At 47.6% G+C, this 16,694-nt stretch overlaps 1 protein-coding gene across 1 annotated transcript in view; it reads right to left on the minus strand.

The window, feature by feature from the left end:
* PRR5L (proline rich 5 like) overlaps window positions 1-16,694 on the minus strand; it is a 61,181-nt gene that overhangs the window by 19,245 nt on the left and 25,242 nt on the right. The window contains exon 4 of the mRNA XM_056132644.1: window positions 3,884-3,941. Coding sequence (XP_055988619.1) covers window positions 3,884-3,941 — 58 coding nt within the window. The remainder of the gene's footprint in view (window positions 1-3,883; window positions 3,942-16,694) is intronic.

Consider the following 16,694-nt stretch of genomic DNA (forward strand, 5'->3'; position numbering starts at 1 on the left):
CTGCACCCGGTTTCAGCCATAGCATCATTTCCACAGGAGATGTCTTTTCCTAGGAGATAAAATCTCTCTTCCACAGATTATTTTAGCCTTTGTCTCTTTTAGCCTTTATTACCTTTGGGGATCATTTGATTATCCCTAAATGTATTAAGGGGGCTCTCTGACTATCTGTCTTCCTAGGACGAGTTGTTGGTATTTGTCACCACACTGTTTGTTTCCTGGCAGTATGGCTGAGAAAGATTTCAGTGCATGGCTAGATCATCCTCTTTTCTTCCCCCACCCCTTTTCTTGTTTTTGAACCACACCTAGCAGTGCTCAGGGCTTTCTCCTGGCTCTCAGCTCATGGTTTACTCCTGGCAATGCTTGGGGGACCATATGGGGTGCTGGGGATGCAACTGAGGTCAGCTGTGTGCAAGGCAAACACCTTACCTGTGTTCCTATTGTTCCCTCTCTACCATCCTCGTTTCAAAAGGAGATTCTGCTAGTTCACAGCGGGGAGAGTTTGAGCAGCCAAACCCTCTGAAATATAATTAAAACCAACTGAACCCCATACGTAGACAATACCCCAGAGGAGAAAAGGTTCTTCCTGCTCCTGTATGAAGGTTCTGTCTAAACCTTCCCAGACAAAGACAAGTAGAAGTTAGCCCATATGCAGGAGGGGAAGGAGAGTCTGCAGGTCGGAGGAGGAACTTGGTCCCCACTGGCCAGCTGGAAAGTGCAGGTGAGGGTCTTCCCCAGCCCCCGTGGCCTGAAGTTACCTCCCTGGAACCAATGGCTAAGTCCTGGCTGCCAAAGTGATGAAGGTTTCGGAAAGCATTCAGAGAATAACACCTGACAGACCCGGGCTAACCAAACAGGGTGGCCCTGGGGAAGAAGCTGTTCAAGGAAGGAAGTGACTGATCCCCAGAAACGGCCCATGAGTCAGGAGTGCAACTCCTGACAAAGATGCAAGGGGGCTTAGAAGGAAGGTTTAGGTTGCCAAGGGCACGGAGTACAAGACATTCTTTTTAGCCCAGGTGACTAATGAACTGAGATTAGGGACAGTGGCACAGCCAGTGAGAGAGAGAGAGAGGCATGGACGAGCAACTCTGAGCTCTGTTGCCTCCTGACGCAGAGCCATGGGCCCCAAGGCTGACGAAACAGGCTGGATCCCAGCCAGGGACTACCAAACTATACAAAATCTTTTTCAGAGTTACATTTCATAAAATGATATGGCAAAGATGTTCTTGCTGAGTGTTTCTCACTCTTTTTTGTCTGTTTATTTTAGTGGGAGATGTCATCATCAGTGGTGCTCAGGGCTTACTCTTGGCTCTTAGCTCAGGGATCACTTCTGGCAGGGCTTGGGGGACCATATGGGGTGCTGGGGAGCGAACCTGGGTCAGCCACATGCAAGGCCAGCTCCCTACCTGCTTTACTATTACTCCTGAGTGGTCCTGCCTCCTGAGAAAGGAGACAATACTCAGACCCTGGGACTAGGGACCCTGAGAGAATTCCTAGGCTCTGCTCCTCAGTGGGCTCACTTTGCTCTGTCCAGCTTCATGCCTGCAATTTCATCCTGAACGTGGCTGTGCTGAGTATCACTGTCATCATATGGCGGCACCCAAATCCCCAGTGTTGCTCAGACTGTTCTCGTCAGGCTGGGCTTTCCACACTTCTGGGGACACATAATAACTCCACCCGGTGACCAACAATTAGCATGACTGTGGCTGTCATCTTTTGTTTATTATTTTGGGCTACACTTGTCAGTGTTCGAAAGGTCACTCCCAGTGCTCAGAGGACCATGTGGGGCCGGATACCAAACTCGGGGCTCCAGCATGGAAAGCCCATGCACCAGCCCTTTGAGCCAACTGTCCCACCCCCTCTTCCTAATTCTTCCTAAGCAGCTGCTTCCACATCTGTGCAACACCTTGATTCCAAGATGCAAAAGAACCCACTCCCCCTGCTCTGGTCAAAGGCCTTTAAGAAAAGGCCTGAGATTCAGGGGTCCTCGAAAGGTTGGAAAAGTCTCCACCCGGTTGTATTCAAGAGCAATGAGGGTCCAAGTTTTATCAGCACTCAGACATCCAAATGGTACATTTTTCACTTCTGTTCTTACCAAGGCTTAGCGAGCACTGACTCTGGGTGCTAGGCACTGGAACTTTCCAGAATCCAATTTTTCATTTTTCTTCCTACTTTTTCTAAGACCCTCTTCACTGAGCACAAGACTCTTTCTGGGAAGGGAAAAAGGAATGAAGACAAAGCCTGTTGTGTCTGAGTCTGGAAACAAACTGGACCTCCAGAGGAAAGGGATATAGTCTGGGCGCGGCTGTACCAGGGCTGGTGTTTCCTGACACCTCATGCTCCCTATAGTCTGTGGACAGCTGGTATTTTTCTTTTTTTTGTTCTGCTTTTTGGATCACACCCAGCGATATACAGGGGTTACTTCTGGATCTGCATTCAGGAATTACTCCTGGTGATGCTCAGGGGACCATATGGGATGCTGGGAATCGAACCCAGGTCGGCTGCGGGTAAGGCAAACACCTTACCCGCTGTGGTATCACTGCAGCCCCACTTATTTTTTGTCTTTTAGCTATGATGTTCTTATGTGTTTGTTATTTTAGGGCCACACCTGACAATACTCAGGGCTTACTCCCGAGGGCTTACTCTAGGTGGTACTCAGCAGACCATATGTGCTACCTGGAACTAAACCCAGGTCAGCCAAGGCAAGCACCCTACCTCCTCTGTTGTCTCTCCAGTCCACTTTTTTTTTAAATTGAAGTAACACTGATTTTCAATACGTAAGTTTCAACATCGTCATTTTTTCAGGTTTTTGTTTTTTGGTGTTTGTTTTGGGACCACATCTGGCTGTGTTTAGAATTTATTCCTGGCTCTGCACTCAGCATCAGTCCTGGTGTGCTTGGGGGAACCTTAGTAGGTGCCGGGGAGCTAATCCGGGTCAGTCACATTCAAGGCAAGAGCCTTACTATACTATAGTTCCAGCTCCACAACACTGTCACTTTTTAAATGAGAATAACCAAGGCCGAGAGAAACTAGAGACCTGTGAACTGCACCCAGGATGCTGAGCTATGGTCTGCTAGGATGGGCCCTGCACTAGGTAGACAGTTGTCCTGGGTGGACATGGCACAGCTTGATTCTCACCTCTCTGGTCCTGCTCCTACCTCATACTCAGCGCCTTTTTAGCTCATTCTTTGGCTCAAAACTCTACCATTATTATTGTGGGGAGGGTGTTGGGGCCACAGACAGTGATAGCTAGTCCTGGCCCTGTGTTTAGGAGTGACCCCTACATCAGTCAGAGGATCTCAACTGGGGTGACCACAGACAAAGCAAGAACTTTCCCTCCTGTATACTCTCTCTCTCTCTGTCTCTCTCTCTCTGTCTCTCTCTCCGTCTTAAGGGTTCTAAAGTCATTTGAGACCAGGAAATGGTCTTCTTGCCTGTCAAAGCAGATCCTATTATGTGGGTGTCTGCTTATCCTCACATCCCCCTCTCCTTCCAGTAGGGGAGGCCTCCTGTTGTGCACGATCTCAAGGAATATGGGGAATAAAATACCTATAGGAAATGGTCTGGCCCAGACCAGAAGGAATACCAAGGAAGCATGTGCTGAATAATTTATCCCTTCACAACAGACCACCAACACACATGCAATGGACAACCCCACTACCCACAGCGAGGTCTCCAAAGCTGGCCCCGTTCCACATCAGTTCTCTGCACACAGCTCTAACTTGCAACGCCCTGCATGCAGACTGCAAGCCAAGTGCTGCAGCCCCACTGGGCTGACTCATTGCCTTTGGAACCTGCCCCTTTTGGAATGAAGCAGTTCAGCTGTCCAAACATCAAAGGCTGAGTCACAGGGGCCCCAGCTCTACGAGAGATGCCTTGTACTTGCCTTCGCACAGCTTAATCTTCTCTTCCACAAACAACAGTCCTTTTGCAAGAAGCTGGTTCTGCCAAGAGAAAACAAAGAACACAAGAGTTGGGTGACTTTACAGCGTGACAAACCCTCCTCCACTTCCAGTGGGCGAGAGCTCAGAGTTCTAGGCACTTGTGTGCTCGGCATGTTTCCAGGGTCCAAGAGCTTTCTGTCCTCTCTGAAAGCCAAGACTGCAGGAGAAGACATCAACATCAGAGCAAAAGAGCAAGACAAGAGCCAACCCAACCCTCACACCCTCACTATCATCCCCACCCCTCCACCCACAGAACCATCAGTTACTGTTTAGCTCCCTTGAACACTATGGAAGGGCAATGGGTTGACGCTGTGCTTTAGGTCATAACTCTCCATTTTGAAAAGGGAGCATGGAGGCAAATGTGAAATCATGTGAAAATCACTTAAAAAGAGATTATAAATGGAGCAAATCACGCTCACATGCAAGAGACAGCATGCCAAATCTCAGGCGTCAGTGAGTGGTAGCTGTGCAAGGGAAAGCTGCAGAAAGGGAAATTTAATGGTTTCCTCTTTTTGGCTCTGTGTGTGTGTGTGTGTGTGTGTGTGCGCGCGCGCGCGCGCGCGCACATGCGCGTGACATATTCGGACATACATATTCGGCTTATGCCTGGCTCGGGGATAACTCCTGGTAGTATTTGGGGTAACGTATGTGGTACTGAGACTCCAATGAGAGTTGGTTGTGTGCAAGGTCTTAACCCCTGTACTATCTCTGGCCCATTTCGCAACTAATCAATTTTGAGTTCTTGGTGCTCAGTAAACCCTTCACATCACAGTAGATTCTTGGAAACTGCAACTTTAAGTGAAATAATATAAAACTAGAGTAGGTCTTAAATAATGTTTCCTTCAATTTTTTTTTAATTGCCAATGTTATATGGAACCAATGTTGGAAGACATGATGTTATGTAAGGAATCCTCTACATATCAGAAGATTTATATGCTTCATCTCATTTATTCCCACCATCCCAGTAATTGTATCAGCTTAGTGTAATTGTCCTTTGTTTCCAAAAATGAGACTTGACCACAGGAGACAGAGCTGGACCTCCGGGCTCTAGGAAACTTGCCCTTCTCACTCTGCACGACTGCCTTCCCTCAAATCTTCCCACCCAATCCCCCTCTTTCAAGAGGCTGCAGCTGATCCTGTGAAGACACAACAGCCCCTGCATTAGTCGCAGTTCAGTGAGCAAATAAGAGCTGATGCCTCTCCACTCATTTCCCATTATCAGATTATCAAAGGTCTCCATGTAGGGGGTGGAGGGCCTGAGGTGATATGTATCTTACCCAAACAACAAAACCACAATGCATTGCTTCCTGTTCTCCCTTTTAAAAAAACCCTAATAATCACCATCACTGGTGGAAAGCACTGGGGTTTCAGACAATTCATGGTCCTCAAAATCTTCAGTTCCTCCCTCTGTAAGGTGGTATGATGCCATCAACAGCGTAAAATTCTTGTAAGAATTAATCATTATAAGCATACACACATTAGCTATTTTATATCTTAAGTAATCAGGGGGAGTCACGTTACTCTCTGGGCCCAATTATTTTCACAAAAGAAGTGGGAGGAAGGGGCAGTTTTGAATGGGCCTACATCAGATGCATTGAAATACTTTATCAAAGTACCATCACTTTATTGTTGTCTTCCTGTGACTAATATTTGTAAACCATATTTAAGATGACCTATTAAAATTCACAGAATAATTTTTTAAAGGCCACCCTTTAGTTTTGACATGACAGATGTACTCCTCTCTAATCAGTGTTAAGAGTGTTATCTATGGCAGTAAACAATTTTCATTAAAGAAAAAACAAATTCTTAGGCCTGAGTGACAGTACAGCTGGTAGGACGTTTGCTTTGCAATTGGCTCGCCCCAGTTTGGTCCCAGCATCCCATAAGGTCCCCTGAGCACCTCCAGAAATAATTCCTGAGTGCAGAGCCAGGAGTTCTGGGTGTGATCCAAAAAGAAGAGAGAAAGACAGACAGACGGAAGGAAGGAAGGAAGGAAGGAAGGAAGGAAGGAAGGAAGGAAGGAAAGAAAGAAAGAAAGAAAGAAAGAAAGAAAGAAAGAAAGAAAGAAAGAGAAAAACAAATTCAAACAAATTCTTATGGAAAAAGACAAATACTTAAGGCAAAACCACTGGTGTTTTTTCTGTCCTCCAGGCAAGCAAATGAATCCCAGTGGCTTCTCATTCTGAAAACAAGGTACACCCCAGAAACAAATTCAGACTGTGAGCCAGTTGATCAGGACCATAGTGACTGTGAGATGTTTGCAGATGGTCATCAGGCCACAGAGTGTTTCTCAGTTGGGACTTGGAATCTCTGCCCACTGGCCTGGATGCAGTTCTCTGAATGTCTGCCCAGCCCTCCAGTTCAGGGTTCCCAAGCCTTTATTCTGTCACCACTTCTGATTTCAACACTAATGTCCCTTCTTCCAAACCAAACCCTTTTAGAACTTCCTGTTTCTGAGAAACCCAGAAATGCACCTGCAGCTGTTAAACTCCCAGATAAGCAGCCAGTACCATTCTGTTCCATCACTATGGGGAAAACAAGGCACTGAAAGCAATAAAAGTCTAGTCCAGGTGATACATGAGTTAGCAATACACAGGAATTAAAGCTTTATGAAATGAATGAAGATTCTGGGGTTCCCAGGGGGTGAGGATTGTGTTTCTTTTATGTTACTTCCTTTGACTCTAAAACAGTGCCCAGAACATAACTGGTGCTAATAAATATTTATGGAATGTCTATATTGTCTCTTTCGGTGCTAAGCCATTTGGTACTTGGCGGGCTGCAAAGGTCACACTCACTCAGCAGTGCTCAGAGGATATTTCTAGCTCTGAGATCAAGAGTGACCCCTGGCTGTGCTTAGGAGACTCTATGTGGTGCCAGGGATTTGACTGGGATTTGGCTGGATGTAGGACAAATGCTTTAACTTCTGTACTTACACACTCCCTAACTCCCTCCCTCCCTGCCTTTCTCTCTCTCTCTCTCTCTCTCTCTCTCTCTCTCTCTCTCTCTCTCTCTCTCTCCCCCTCCCTCTCTCCCTTTCTCTCCCTTTCTCTTTCTCTCTGCCCCCCCTCTCCCTCCCTCCTTTTCTCTCTAACTCCATTTTGTGCCAGAGGAACAGTAGAGTAGGTAGAGCCTTCCAGGGTTCAATCCTTAGCACCCCACATAGTCCCCAGAGCCCCATTATGAGTGATCCCTGAGCACAGAAGCAGAAATAAGCCCTGAGCCATGCCAAGGGGTTCCCAATTCCCCATCCCTTAAACAAAGAAAAGAAATCAAGATAAAACACTCTGTTTAAGAAGGGAATAAAGTGATAAACAGTGTTTAAATCTATTTTCTTCATTTGATAAAAGTTATGCTCGAGCGGGCCCAGTAACGTCTCCATTGGAGACTTTGTTGTTACTGTGTCTGGCATATCGAATACTCTCGGTAACTTGCCGGGCTCTCCGAGAGGGGCGGAGGAATCGAACTCGGGTCGGCCATGTTGGCTGCGTGCAAGGCAAACGCCCCACCGCTGTGCTATATTTGGAGGGACAAACTTTTAAAAAGGTCCTAAATTCTCTTGTTCTCATTCCTAGTCATTCTCCTTCCAAGGAGACTTTTTTTTTTGGAGGAGGAGGAGGGGGGAGGGCTGTTTTTAAGAAAAATAAGTTATTTGAGTATTATGGAAAAATGGAAAAGAAAACATTCTTTTAAAAATTCTCATGATACACAGCATGGAAATTCTGCAGCTGGGACGGAAATAAGAATAATCAAACCTTGGGGTTGGGAGGGCCCTCAAGGATTATCTAACCGCTTGCTCGCTCTCTCCCTCCTGCGGTCAAAATCAATTGGACACACAGTTCTGATGGCATTTAGGTGAACTACGGTTTCTAGGAAACCAAAGCACTTTTCAAAAATCCTTTTGCAAATTCTAATGCTGCCAAGGCATTCGTCAGCTTTGCTCTTCGTTTATATTTGAATTAACTCAGGTGAGATGGAAAGACTCTGCACAGGGGAATAAAGCAAGAACTTTGGGTCAGCCTCGTTGGCCACCACCAGCCCCTTTTCTCAGGAAAGCCCTGCACTGTCTCCCCAAGCGTCTGGGCCCTCTTGCTCATGCAGCCTGCTCCTACAAGCATGGGTTTTCTGCTTCCTGGCCCGCCCCTTACTGGATCTCCAACTTCTCTCTTACAGGCACTTGGACTCCTACGCTCCTGAGGTCCTGGATTATTCTTCTCCTTCTCCTTCTCCTTCTCCTTCTCCTTCTCCTTCTCCTTCTCCTTCTCCTCCTTCTCCTTCTCCTCCTCCTCCTTCCCCTTCCTTCTCCTCCTCCTCCTCCTCCTCCTTCTCCTTCTCCTTCTCCTTCTCCTTCTCCTTCTCCTTCTCCTTCTCCTTCCCCTCCTTCCCTTCCTCCTCCTCCTCTTCTTCCTCCTCCTCCTCTTTTTTTTTTTAATGTGCTAAGCGGTAGGGCGCTTGCCTTAAACATGGCCAACCCGACCCACCTGAGTTCAATTCCTCTGCCCCCCTCGGAGAGCCCAGCAAGCTACTGAGAGAATCTCGTCCGCACAGCAAAGCCTGGCAAGCTACTCTTGACCTATTTGATATGTCAAACACAGTAACAACAAGTCTCACAGTGGAGACGTTACTGGGCCCGCTCGAGCAAATCGATGAACGATGGGAGGACAGTGACAGTGAATGTTTTAATTGAGTCGCCATAAGCTACAGTTATAAAACTTTCATGTTTGAGTTTCAGTCATACAGTGATCAAACTCCCATCCCTCTACCAGTGCATATTTTCCACCACCAATGTTCCTAGTATTCCCCTCCATTCTGCCCCCATCCTAACCCTCCCCCTTTCTATATGACAGACAATTTCCCTCTTACTCTCTTTCTACTTATGAGCTTTATGGTTTACAGTACAGATACTGAGAGGCCACCCTATTTGGTCCTTAGTCTACTTTCGGCACACATCTCCCATCCCAAGCAATCCCTCCAACCATCATTGACCTACTGATCCCTGCTCTATCCCAGCTGCCTTCTTCCTCAGCTCATAAGGCAGGTCCTGGATTCTTGAGGCTCTTCTGGTCCACAGGCAGGGTCCTGAAACTGATATGTAAGGCTCTTCAGGACCACCTTCAAGTTTTCCTGTGCTTCTCTTCAGATCTGTGTTTCATGAGTAGAGCGTGCACTGGGGCTGGGGCTCAACTCCCACCATGCCTTGGAAGGCGGGTGTTTCATGGAGCTGTTCCCCACCTCTGCTGCGGGGCCGTGCCAGGGCCTCACTGCTTGCCACTGCCAACTCTTACTGGAGATGACATGCTGGTGCCAGAAGGTCTGAGGTTGGCGCGCAGACAGCAGTATAGTGAAGAGGGCCATGGGGAGAGGGGCGCCTGGGGACTGGATCATCCCATCTCTGGGCCTCTCAGGTGGTGGGGGGATGGGGACCACCCGTCTGCTGCAGGCAGCAGCAGGGACTAAGGCTAGGGATGCTGACTTCCTGCTCAGCTCTTTTCATGTCTGCATTTTCCACTGGGCCCTGCAAATTTGAAGGCTTACTATGACTCCTGGCAACTCCATTCAAGCACAGACTGACTATCAACAGGACTTAAGGCTGCTGCTCAAGTGAGCTTTTAGAGACCTTGAAAAACAAAAAGAAGAAGAGGAGGGGCCTGAGATACAGTACAGCTGGTAGGGCATTTGCCTTGCATGCAGCCAACTAGGGTTCAATCCCCACCACCCCAAATGGTTCCCCAAGCACCACCAGGAGTAATACTAATTCCTGAGTGCAGAGCCAAGAGTAACTGCTGTATTGCTGGGTGTAATCCAAAAACAAATATGGAAAAACAACAACTTTATTTTGGTTTATTTTGTTTGGGGGTGATACCTTGTAGTGCTCAAGTCTGTGGCCCAAATAGTGCACTGGTGCTATTCCTGGCTCTGCACTAAGGGATCAGTCCTGGCAGTGCTCGGGGGACCATATACGGTGTGGGAATTCAAACTAGAGTCTGAGCTTGTCTTCTGATGTTGCTATTCTGTCCAAACCTCACACCTCATATTCTCAGCCCCTGAGAAGTGACTTACTCCAAAGCCACTAAGTTTTCGTTGGCTGTGGGCTAATAGTGATGGCGCTGTCTGTTAACAGGGCTAGACAAGAACCCCTGATGGGACAGACCAAACAGCCTCCAGAGCCCTAAGGTTTCACGTCAAACAATAGAGGCTAGATAGAGCAGCCACCTGGCAAATAACTGGGACCTTAGCACTGGGCCCTTGTCTCTAATGTGCCCCCTACCCCAGCCTGAGCTTAGATTTGATGCATGTGCTTTAACGAAGAGACACCAAGAAGTGAGAAACAGAGGCTACATCTCCTTTTCTAAGACACGGAAGATGGCGGACTATCAGTAGAAAGATGAGGCTCAACTTGGACTGAAAAAATTATAGGTGGGGGTGAGGACCCCAGGAAAGAGTAGAGCAGTTAGGGCACCTGGGGGATCCCCAGCATCACATGGCTTCCCGAGCATTGTGAGGTGTAGCCACAAAGGCGCCAGTGGCCCCTGACACTGCAGGGCCACAGCAGCGCTACATCTTTGGTCTTTGAACTGAATAGCCAACCCGTGGCCTAGTACTGCCTAGTGACCCAGTACCTAGTGACCCCCTCAACACAAAAAGAAAAATAAAGATGTCTGGGAGAGGGGTCTAAAACCACTCAGGTTTCAGTGGCTTGGAAAGACTCTCTTCCGGGGCCCAGAGAGATAGTACAGTGGGTAAGATGTTTGCCTTGCAGGCAATGACCTTTGTTCAATCCCCAGCATCCCATATGGTCCCCTGAGCATCACCAGTGGTGATTCCTGAGCACAGAGCCAGAAGTAATCCCTGGGCAGTGTCAGGTATGGCCGAAAAACAAACAAGAAAAAGAATAAAGACTGTTCAGAGACCCAAGAGATGATATAGAGGTGAAGTCACTTCTGAATCTTGATTCAATCCATAACACCATATATGGTGCTCTGAGCCCTGCCAGAACTGACCCCTGAGCACAAAGTCAGGAGTCAATCTTGAGCACTACCCAATTTCCTTCTTTCTTTTTTCTTTTCTTTTCTTTCTTCCTTTTTTTTTTCTTTTTGGGCCATACCCGGTGATGCACATGGGTTACTCCTGGCTCATGCACTCAGAAATTACTCCTGGCGATACTTGGGGGACCATATGGGATGCTGGGGATCACACTCAGGTTGGCCACGTTCAAGGCAAACGCCCTATCTGCTGTGCTATTGCCCCAGCCCTGCCCAATTTTCTACCCCAGAGGGCTCACACAGCTGTGTCACTGGGCCTTCCATGAACTGGCACTAACCAGCAATCCCACTTCAAGGGCATTGTTTTCAAGGGCTACTGTTTCTGTAACAGTTCCTGTTGCTCTTCTGAGCCAGAGGGACATCCCAGACCACCTCCGTTTGTTTTCCCTCTGTGGCTGCGAGAGGACAGGGACCACCTCTAAGGATGTCTCTCTGTCCTAGGATTCCAGATGCCTTCCTAAAGAAGCCACAGAGAGTCTTACAATAAAAACAAGACCCCCCCCCCCAAGTGTAGAGAACTCCTAGTGAACCAACCACACTATATGGGAAGGAGAGGGGTGGGAGTGGGGGGCTGGAACAAGACAAGAGAGAAATCCCCAGGTGGAAGTAGAAGATTAGAAACCTGCTACTCATCTTCCTTTAGCATCACTTGCAGATTATTGAGAAGGTAAACTGGGAAATTTTTAAGGAAAGTTTTTTTATGAGGAAGCAGAAAAGCAGTGTCTTGTTGGACACTAAGAAAAAATGATAAATAACAATGACATTTCTCGTCTTGGTTTCCCTATTTTGAGAAGGTAAACTGTGAACTTTTAAGGAAAGTTCTTTTATGAAGATGCAGAAAAGTAGTGTCTTGTTGGACACTTAAAAAATTATAGATAAGAATGATATTTCTCTTCTTGAGGTTTTCCTGTTTTGTTTTGTTTTTTCCCAAGGGCTGTCTTAAAGGGCATCTTAACATTTTATTTTATTTTATTTTATTTTGTGGTTTGGGGCTATGCCCATCAGTGCTCAGAGCTTACTCCTAGTTCTGCGCTCAGGGATCACTCCTGGCAGGGATGCTCAAGGAACCTGATAGGAGTACAGAGATAAAACCTGCATCATCCATGTGCAAGGCAAGCACCTTCCCCACTGTACTTTTTTTTCAGCCCCAACAATTTTTTACATTTTTAAGTAGAATCCATGAGATTTTTCTTCCATGAGAGGATGGCCTGGGTGTGAGCCTATACTCTACATTTTTTTTACTTGTAGAAGCAAAAACTCCCTTTTCTAATGCTCTCAGTTGTAATATCTGCAAAAGGATAACGACAGACATTCTGTCACCCTGCCACTCCAGGGAAGACTTCAGAGCAGTGGATATCCACTGAGCAGGCAGCAGGATCAGGGAGCAATCCCCCGAAACCAAATTTGCTTGAAACTTTATGCCACTGTTCCAGACTCAGTTTGAGGTGGAGGCCTTGAGAACTTGCTTTTCCAACAACTCCAGAAGATACAGATGCTTCTGTTTGGGGGAATCAATGGCTGGGAACAATGCCTGGCATAGGATGCTTGAAAGCATTCATCATGGGTACTGTGATGTTTTTGTCTGCCTCAGAAAAAGGTGTGTGGTGTGCCTTTCCATACTGAACAGATTTGTTGGTCCTTCTGCATTGATCTTTACTTATACATAAATGGGCCTGGATTGCTGAATGTTTCCACCTTATTTGAATACCATCTATCCAGTATCTAGCCCTGCCTCCCTTCTTTCCTATCTGCTGCCCCAGACCTGGCCTCATCTACAGGAAACTGCAATTTCATACATAATGGGCCCCTGAAAACACGTACTCGTGCAGAACAAGACACATGAGTTAAGAAGTTCTGTTTCGACAGAGCTAAAAAAAGGATGATAAAATCCCTAATTACACCTCATCTTCCAAACTCATCTTCAGATAATATATTTTCAGCGTTTTGTACCTACACGCTCCCCTTTCGTAACAAGTGAATGTTCAATAACCTACATCCAATGAGGCTAAAGATTTGCCATTTCAGCACGCCTCTAACTTTCATCTCTATCTCAATTACATGAAGAACTATGGTCATCAATTTCAAGACTCGCTTTTCCTTTTATTGCTGTAAAATTTGAGGAGTGCGATAAAAATTATTCAAATAATTGCATGAAACTCAAGTAACTGCTGAGGAGATGAAGAACAACAAGCTCTGCAATGGGGACTGGAGGGGTGGCAGGAGGCTCCAGAGAGAAGAACCTGAAATCATCTGGGTCCTTCCCACGCCCTCCCAATTGGCATCACCCAATGCCGTCCCCTCACGGTGGCCAAGGGAAGCATCTCCGCCACCCCCAACGTTTACAAACTCCACACACTGTACTTTTCTTCCAGGCACTGGGGGATCTAAAATACAACCTTTAACCACATTTTCACCCAAAAACCTCTTCTTCCATCCCTTCTCTCTCAAGCCCCCTCCCCCGTTTCAAAGCTCCTGTGTGCCAGTCTCCACTTTAGAGTCAAGTAGATGTGGGTTGTCCCCTACTACCCTCTGGGCCTCTCATTATCTTTCTTTCCATTTGGGGAATCCTGCTTGCTTTAGAGGCTTTCCCAGGCTGATCCCCTATTCCACCTGAAGTTAGAAAAAAATAATTATTGCCTTCCCTTAATTTCTTTTTCAAAACAATCATCTCTCCACCCAATGTTTGATGGAGCCTCCTCTAAGTCTGATCTTTGTTCCTACAAAGTGTGTATGATCTGGGTGGGTCTCTCAGCTGTGACCCTCTTTCTTGTCTCTGGTTAACACAGGCCTGTGCGTTCCGCTGGTCGATGCCTTGAGCTGCGCCCTCTGCCATCAATTTCACACTCCACACCACTGATTGGGCCCCTTCTCTGGCTGTTCTGTGCCCTCTACCTCGTGCCATGAGCCTGTACTGAATCTTCACTGATCCTGATGGGCAAAGGGGAAACCGGCTTCCGGGGATTCTTGCAGATTCAATTGTTGGTGAAAATGTCTGCACCACACCCCAGCGTGACCTAACAGTCCTGAGGGTCGCACATTGTCCCTCCTCCCAAGCACAGAGCCTGTGGTTCCAGACAGAGCTACTAATTCCAGATAAACTCTGGTTCCATAAAAAAAGGAGCCTGCACTTTCAGGTGTGGGGGAAATGTTTTTTTAGCAAACACACTATGGCCAGGTGCTATCCACAAGTCTCCCCTTCCCCATGCCCGGAAACACCTAAGTCGCTCATTAGGCACCTAAATAGCTCATTCAGAATTCAGAGCATTTCCCATGATCATGCTTCCAAGGGACTAAGGAACAAACCATCCCTCAGAGCTGTGGCCAGGATATAGCCTTCCTCCTTGGAAAACCCAGTTTTCCTTAAGGGCTCAATTTGAAAATAGCCAAAGAAGAAAAATCAATATTGGAAATGTCAAAGACTTTTCTGGCCAATGTGTTCTGGAGATCCCGCTGTGCTTGACAAAGTACCTGTCCTCTGCATAGGCAGAAGATGAGCCCTCTCCTCCCCTGCCTCCTCCAGCTGATTCCAACACTCTGCATCACAGGGCTTTCTGGCAGGCTTTCCATATGAGCTCCAAGGCGAGACTTTCCCACTGTCAAAGGCAGAGCCAGAGACTTGGCCACAGGGGAGCAAGTGGTAACTGGATTTGGGTGCTCCTGGTAACTCACAGCTCACACAGATGGCATGGCCACCTGCCCTCTACACGAGGAACCTATTCTTCCCCTTTCCCAGCACCCTGGGTCTACCCTCCTAGACAAACACTCCCCATTTGTCTTTTTTTTTTTTGAGTCACCGTGAGATTCAGCTACAAAGCTTTCATGTTTGAGTTTCAGCCATACAATGATCAAACACCCATCCCTCCACCAGTGTACATTTTCCACCACCAATGTCCCCAGTATCCCCTGCACTCATCCCAGTCCTCACCCTGCCTTTAATCACTTAATCACTTAACTTCCCGTTAGTTGTCGATTTGCTCGAGCGGGCGCCAGTAACGTCTCCATTTGTCCCTGTCGCGTGCTAGTGTAGCCCAATGGCATCTCTTCGCTCCGGGAACATGGAGGGCCTCAAACCGATCGTTCATGACCTTGACAAAGAAGTCTGACCATCTGGTAGGTGGGCGGCCACGCGGTCTCTTGACATCCCGTGGAATCCAATCAGTAACAGCTCTAGTCCAACGGTCGTCTTTAAATCTCATTACGTGACCAGCCCATCTGATTTTCGACACCTTGGCAAATGAGACAGCGTCCCTGATCCTTGATCGTCGACGGATGTCAGAACTCCGGATTCGTTCTCTCATTTGAGTGAAACGTGATATTCCAAGCATAGCTCTTTCTATTCTTCTTTGGGAGACCTGAATGGCGTTCTCATCTTGTTTGCGTAGGGCCCAGGTCTCTGAGGCATATGTTAATGCAGGAAGAACAGTGGAATCAAAGAGATGTGCCCGGAGCCGGAGGTTCTTCGTCCTCTTAGCTATTTCTTCGACGTTCTTGAAGGCGTTCCAAGCCGCTCTCTTCCTCCTGCGCAGTTCGGGTGCCAGGTCATTTGTCATGTTGACCTCTCGACCTAGGTACACATAGCTGTTGCATTCGGAGATGGTCGTTCCATTGAGAGCGAATGGGGCGTCAGGAACAAGGCTATTTCTCATAAACATTGTCTTCGTAAGATTCAGCTGTAGTCCTACCTTTCCACACTCACGGTCAAAGTCGGCCAGCATTTGTGCCGCTTGGCTGATGTTTGGTGTTATTAAAACAATGTCATCAGCAAAGCGGAGGTGGTGTAGTTGCCGACCATCTATCTTCACTCCCATTCCTTCCCATTCCAGTCGTCGCATGATGTTCTCGAGGGTGGCACTGAAGAGTTTTGGTGAAATGGTATCACCCTGCCGCACCCCTCTCTTGACATCAACGATCACTTCTTTGTAGAATGGTGAGATCCTGGTAGTGAATCCGCAATACAGCTCACGGAGGATCCTGATGTATTGGGCTTGTATGCCCTGATTGGCTAGGGCTTCAATGACCGCTTCCGTCTCAACAGAATCAAAACCAGTAACTACAACTGGTCTCATTCATTCACCCTGCCTTTATGGCAGACAATTTCCCCCAATACTCTCTACTTTGGGAAATTATGTTTTCCCCAAATTTTCCCACCACCATTCAGGTCTGCCTTCCAGGGGCAGATGCTAGATAATTTCTTTTCCATTGTTCATTTTGAACATCAGGAGAGCTCATGCTGCCACTTTGCAGCTGTGCGCTTATGGGATCCTAGGTTGTAGGGTTCCAAAGACATCTCTGTAGGGCACTAATATACTTTGGGATTCAATTGGAAGTCTCTGGACCAAGGCTGTTGGTGCACCAAGCTGGCAGAAGTTTGTAGGCATGACAGCTAGGTCGTGGAGCAGGTGGAGAGCCAGGGTGGGACCTCCTGGCACCTCTGCCATCATGCGGCCTGGAGATTTAGTCCTGGTACCTGCATACCTGGGCCTTGCTTGTGGAAGCTCTTGGATGCCAGGGTTCCATCTGGAGCAGGCGGGGATATTGCACCTGCTCCATCTGGGGTGCCCCATGGGGCCTGGAGGGATCTCTGACACTGTGGTGACATGCGGGACTGGTTGCTGCATCTCTGGACCAGGGCTGTTGGTCCGCCAAGATGGCTCCCGGCAGAAGCTTGTGCTGCCCCTTTGTCCTAACTTCCCTCTCTCCTTGCTGTAGAAGT

Source organism: Sorex fumeus, unplaced genomic scaffold (genome assembly GCF_029834395.1).
Source record: "Sorex fumeus unplaced genomic scaffold, SorFum_2.1 ptg000007l, whole genome shotgun sequence".
In the NCBI taxonomy this organism is placed as follows: Eukaryota; Metazoa; Chordata; class Mammalia; order Eulipotyphla; family Soricidae; genus Sorex; species Sorex fumeus.